The 5329-nt window shown below is 33.2% G+C and overlaps 1 protein-coding gene across 6 annotated transcripts; it reads right to left on the bottom strand.

Moving 5' to 3' along the window:
• Positions 1 to 938: 938 nt before the first annotated feature.
• On the bottom strand, positions 939 to 3962 carry LOC107481070 (transcription initiation factor TFIID subunit 4b). 6 transcript variants are annotated; one of them, XR_008005676.1, is made up of 7 exons: positions 3610 to 3962; positions 3211 to 3321; positions 3037 to 3092; positions 2903 to 2959; positions 2652 to 2805; positions 2184 to 2430; positions 939 to 1510 (listed from the first exon to the last, which is right to left on the bottom strand). XR_008005676.1 is itself a non-coding variant. In XM_016101304.3 (7 exons), the coding sequence occupies exons 5-7, from the start codon at positions 2726 to 2728 to the stop codon at positions 1452 to 1454; spliced, it is 402 nt and encodes a 133-aa protein (XP_015956790.1). In that variant the 5' UTR covers positions 2729 to 2791; positions 2903 to 2959; positions 3037 to 3092; positions 3211 to 3321; positions 3610 to 3962; the 3' UTR covers positions 939 to 1451. The 6 variants fall into 6 exon arrangements, 4 of the variants coding, with proteins under 4 accessions (XP_015956790.1, XP_052112832.1, XP_052112830.1 ...); XR_008005666.1 differs by having other exon boundaries at positions 2184 to 2579; XM_016101304.3 differs by having other exon boundaries at positions 2184 to 2449; positions 2652 to 2791.
• Positions 3963 to 5329: the final 1367 nt, after the last annotated feature.

The raw sequence follows: 5329 nt of genomic DNA on the forward strand, positions 1-5329 counted from the left end.
GTTTGATTTCTCTAAAAGCATAAACATCTTTGAAGTCTTTGACTCTCACCATCATTGTCTTCTCTCAAATAAACATTCAAGCTCTCTGTCCATTAGCATTCAAGCATTCAAAGTTTTCAAACTCTCAATAAAACACAATCTTGCCCTCTTCAATTTAGATTCGTTTAATCAAATTGGGTACTTAATTTGATATTTTCTTACTCAATCCTTTAATTCTCGTGGGAACGATATCTACTTACCGCAGTATTATTTAAACGATCTGACGCACTTGCTGATATCCGTGATTTTTAATTTTTGTTCATCAAATTTTTGATACAATTGACGAAAATTAATTGGGATTGACAATAAAACGTCAAATTAAATCCTAACTTAGATCTTGTTTACGTACTTTTCTTTAGTTCACTTGTTAGTTTCTTTGTTTTCTTTGTTTTTTCTTTCACGTTCTTTTTCTTCTTTCTTTTTATTTTCTTTGTTCTTGCTTTCTTTTTCATGCCTTTTGTCTCCTTTCTTACTTCCATTCATTCTTCTGATTTACATATGTTTATTTTATTTACGTTATTTTCTTTTATTTACATTAGTTTCTTTAATTTTTTATTCTATTCTACCTTCTTCTTTTTTATTTTATCTTCTTTTTTATTTTCTCTTTTCTTCAATTTTCTTTTTCGTTTCTTTTACCTTCTTTAGTTTGTCTAATTTTTGTTTAAAATTATATCTTATTTTATTTCTTTTTTTTTATATTTTCTTAATCAGTTTAAATTTCTTTTTCTATAATTTTTTTATTCCGCAAGGTGCATTTAATCTTATTTTATTATATCTTACATGCAAGAAGGAAGAGATTTCACATTTCATCTCCAGTACTATCATTAGATAGAGTTAACTCTATTTCAATTAAGAAAGAAAGCAAGAGCCAGGAGACAGAAAGAAAAAAGAATGGCAGATGATCAAAACAGTGCAAAAAGAACCCTTGGAGATTACAACACACCCACCTCTTACAGCTATGAAGATAACATAGTAAGGCCCACAGTTCAAGCAAATATCTTTGACCTAAAGCCTTCACTCATCTAATTAGTATAGAGGGACCAATTTGGAGGTAGGCCTCAAGAAGATCCGAATATCCACATAACAAACTTTCTGAAAAGTAATGGAGTTAGTCCGAAAGCTATCCGGCTGAGATTATTTCCCTTCACTTTGATGAACAGAGTCACACAATGGCTCCAATCGTAATCCTTGAGTAGCATCACTTCATGAGAGGATATAGTCAGCAAATTCCTAACTAAATACTTTTCACCCCAAAAGCTGGCCCGATTAAGGAATGACATCAACTCATTCTCCCAAAAAGAGGGTAAGTCATTCTATGAAATTTAGGAGAGGTACAAGGAGATGTTTAGAAGATGTCCACATCATGCTTTCTTCGAATGACTTTAAATCCAAACTTTTTATGATGGTGTTTCTCAAACCTCAAGAACGATGATTGACTCATCAGCTTGGGAGTTCTCTGCAAAAAAAATACCTGAAGAAACATTGAAATTGATAGAAATGGTAGCAGCCAACAATTTCATGTACTCATTTAAAAAGGCTACAAAAAAGAGTGTGATGGCACTGGATACCATAGACACCATTCAAGCACAGAATGAGATAATGTCCAGGCGAATAAATTCACTCACAAAACAACTTGGACATAATCAAGTGGCAGCCATCAGAAGTCAAGCTTCATGTGATATGTGTGGAGGAGAACATCCAAGTGAAAGGTGTGATGCATTCAATGAACAAGTGATTTCATGGGACATTCCTCAAGGGTGGAAAACAATCCCTTTTTAAAAACTTATAATATTGGCTGGAAGAACCATCCCAACTTTGGCTGGAGTAACCAAGGACAAAGAAATTTCAACAAACCATATTAGCAAGCCAATCAGCCAAAAGCACCTCTTTAGCTCACGGTTAACTCATTCATACAACAAACTGAGGCTTTCATATAAGAATTAAGGACAACTTCCAAAATAAAAAAGCTTCTATAAGAAACCTAGAAGTGCAAGTAGGACAGAAAGCTAAGCAATTGGCGGAATAACCCACCAATTCCCTTTCTAGTGAATACTGAATACTATATCTAAAGTTTACATCCATCTTGCAGTTGAATTATTTGACAACTTAAATGACAAAAAAAAATGGCTTAAAAGAAAACTCACCTGAAGTTGCAAAATTAGTAGAACCTTTTTTGTCTCCTTCGTGATTATCCTTAATACTTTTGCCAAATGCTGAAGATTTGCGACTTACATCTTTAGCTGGTTGAGAACCAGATGATGTGTCCGTGCCTTCACGTTTCTGCCTGGCTTGCTCAGTCATAAGTTGCCATTTTGAGAGCATGTCGTCTCCCCCAACAGTAGCACTAGCAGCAACATTTGCTGCATTTGTCCTCATCTTGTCATCCTCTTCCTTGTTCACATGCAGCTTACTAAATATTAATGAAAAGAGTTTCCATGTAGATAATGGAAAGATATAAGAATGGGATAAAAAACTTTTGATGATTTATTACAACCCTCATCCTTGTCCTTGTCACCATCAACTCATGCATTACCATCAACCTATATTTTAAAATGGACTGAAATTAAGAAATAGGCACAACTTTCAAATGCCGATAAGTGCAAAATACTCACGTCATTTGTTTCCGAAGCTTCTCTGGTTCTGCCTGTCTTTTCTCCCACTCCTCTCTTACTTTCCTATTTATTATCATGATTTGCGGCTAAACATTTGAGGTGACAACAGTCTGATGTCTTGTCTTCTCAAAATTAACCCGCTAGTAGGAAAATTCTTGAAAGTAAGAAATTTTTTTGAGTTATCAGAGAATATTAGAAATTTTATTGAGTTATGAGAGAATATTCCTGCAAGCAGGTAGAGAACAACTAACCTGTTTTGACATTCTAATTTGGTTACTTATCAGTCCACGCATTCTTTCCTCCACACACTGAAAAGTCAGTTTGAATAAGTAAGATTACATGCAAACCTACTGTTATGAAAATTGAAATCTTAGTTGAATCTCACCAGTGACAAGCATCTCTCCACATCATCACTCACACCCTTCAAGCCATACTTAAACACTGACAGTAATAACACAAAACAACTGTTTGTAAGGCCTGGTGTGGCTAGTTTGTATCCATATAAGCTCAAAAGGAAAAATTAAAATAGATGGAGATAACACATGAAAAGGACACTTACTAATCTCAAACAATTTTTTCTGGAGTGGAATTTTCTGCAAAATCAGCCTTTCCGCTTCTTCTTGGACAGCTATTCGAGTTGCTTCTGAAACCCGACTGTCTTTCTTATGACCTGAAAATAACTGCTCTTAATTCATTGAAGCAATTCATCAAACATGTGCTATGTAAATCAGTAAAGCATCAACCGAGAGCATATCTACAAATCAAAACCGCAAAGCCAATGCAAATTTGTATACATGCATGTAAGAAAAAAATTGAAGGAATTTCATGAAACCTTACCCTCAATTTCTACTAACAAAGAGAAAATCAAAACCTAGCATTAAAGAAATAGAAGTAGTAACAATTAGCAAATACAAAATATGAGTAATCAAAAGAGGAGAATGTGGATTTGTATATAAACCTAGTTCAACCAAGATGAAGAAGGAGAAGCTTCACAGAGCACAACACAGTGGAGCAGGAAAATTTGATGGAGGAGATCGCAGCTGGAAGAAAAACGTTGATGGAGGAGATTGCCGCCAGTCGCCAAAAGAGAGTACCGTGGATGAGATCGTAGATCTCACACTGCGATGGTTCTCACATTGTGATGGAGTTTCCATAGATTCATTAGCACAATGTTTATTAGTAAAATATAAGAGTTAGATTTTTAACTTTTTATATTAGTGAAGCAGATAATGAGATACTGCCATTTAAAACCGCCAAATTTGCTAAAGAACCGCTGTTCCACAGGCAAATTAGGGCAGTCACACAAACCTCCTCAGTAAAGTCATCTCCTTATGAAGTGGAACATTGATTATAATAAAGGGTTTCCCAAGGAGAACAAGAAGCCAATCAAAGATCCTCCAAAAGAACAGAGGGAAGAGAACTTAGAGGAAGCTCTTACACCAACAGAATTCAAAAAAAGAAAAAAAAATAAAAATCTATGAATCAATAATCTCATACCTTCAGAAGCTTAAGAAGCAAGATAAAGAGAATAACTTTTTAAAATTTTTAGAGCCCTTCAAAAAATTACAACTCAACATTTTGTTTGCTGACACCTTTGAATAAATGCATCTCTATGCCAAATTTATGAAAGAGCTGTTGTCTAAAAAAAGATTCTTTCAAGAAGATGAGAAAGTAATTTCACCAAGAAATGTAGTGTCATCATTCAAAAAAAATTATCATAAAAGTTGAAGAATCTAAGTAGCTTTTCGATCCCGTACACTATTAGAGACATCACCATTGGCAAGGCTCTTTGTGATTTAGGAGCTAGCATCAATCTGATGCCTCTATCTATGGTGAAAAGGCTATATATTGAGGAGATAAAACCGACCAAAATCTCATTACAATTAGTTGATCAATCAATAAAATTTTCACATGGGATAGTGAAAAATACATTGGTCAAGGTCTAAAAATTCATCTTTCCCTCCGGTTTTATCATTTTTGACATAGAAGAAGACGAGGATGCCTCAATCATCCTAAGAAGACCATTCTTTGAAACGACCCACAATTTTAAAAATATAAATATAAATAAGTTATAATTCATTTCATAAATTAGAGTTTCTTATTTTTAGAAATAACTTTATTAAAAGCAATTAAATTAATTTTATAACTATTTGAGTTCAATGAAATTCAGATTCTTATCTATATATTTTTTATTATGTTAAAATATTTTGCATAATTAAAACTATAATTTTAGTAATTTATAAATAATAAAAATAAAGTCTAGTAAATAATATTATTATTGAGTTCGATATCCGCCGATATGAGTAAATATCGGTACTTCTCGAAAAACATAGCTTTGCTAATACTTTACCGTATATCTGTTATTGTTATGTTGCTAATGTCATTTATATTAGTAACTCATATATATTATTACTTGTGTGTTAATATATTCAACTTTCATAATTATCCGTTTAGGATATTTATAACTTGAATTGTTGACTCAACAGCCTTACAATGTGACATCCAACCCCACATGTGTCACCTAACCAATAATTCTTCATCATTAATCATAAAAATAGCCATGCAAATGTTCATTTGGGTGAGAAAAAGAAAAGACAACCGTGAGAGAGAAAGAAAGAAAACGAATCTCAATCCTTCAGAGCTTGATTTCTTGAGATTCGTAACTCTAATAAAAAATC

This window comes from Arachis duranensis, chromosome 1 (genome assembly GCF_000817695.3).
Source record: "Arachis duranensis cultivar V14167 chromosome 1, aradu.V14167.gnm2.J7QH, whole genome shotgun sequence".
In the NCBI taxonomy this organism is placed as follows: domain Eukaryota; kingdom Viridiplantae; phylum Streptophyta; class Magnoliopsida; order Fabales; family Fabaceae; genus Arachis; species Arachis duranensis.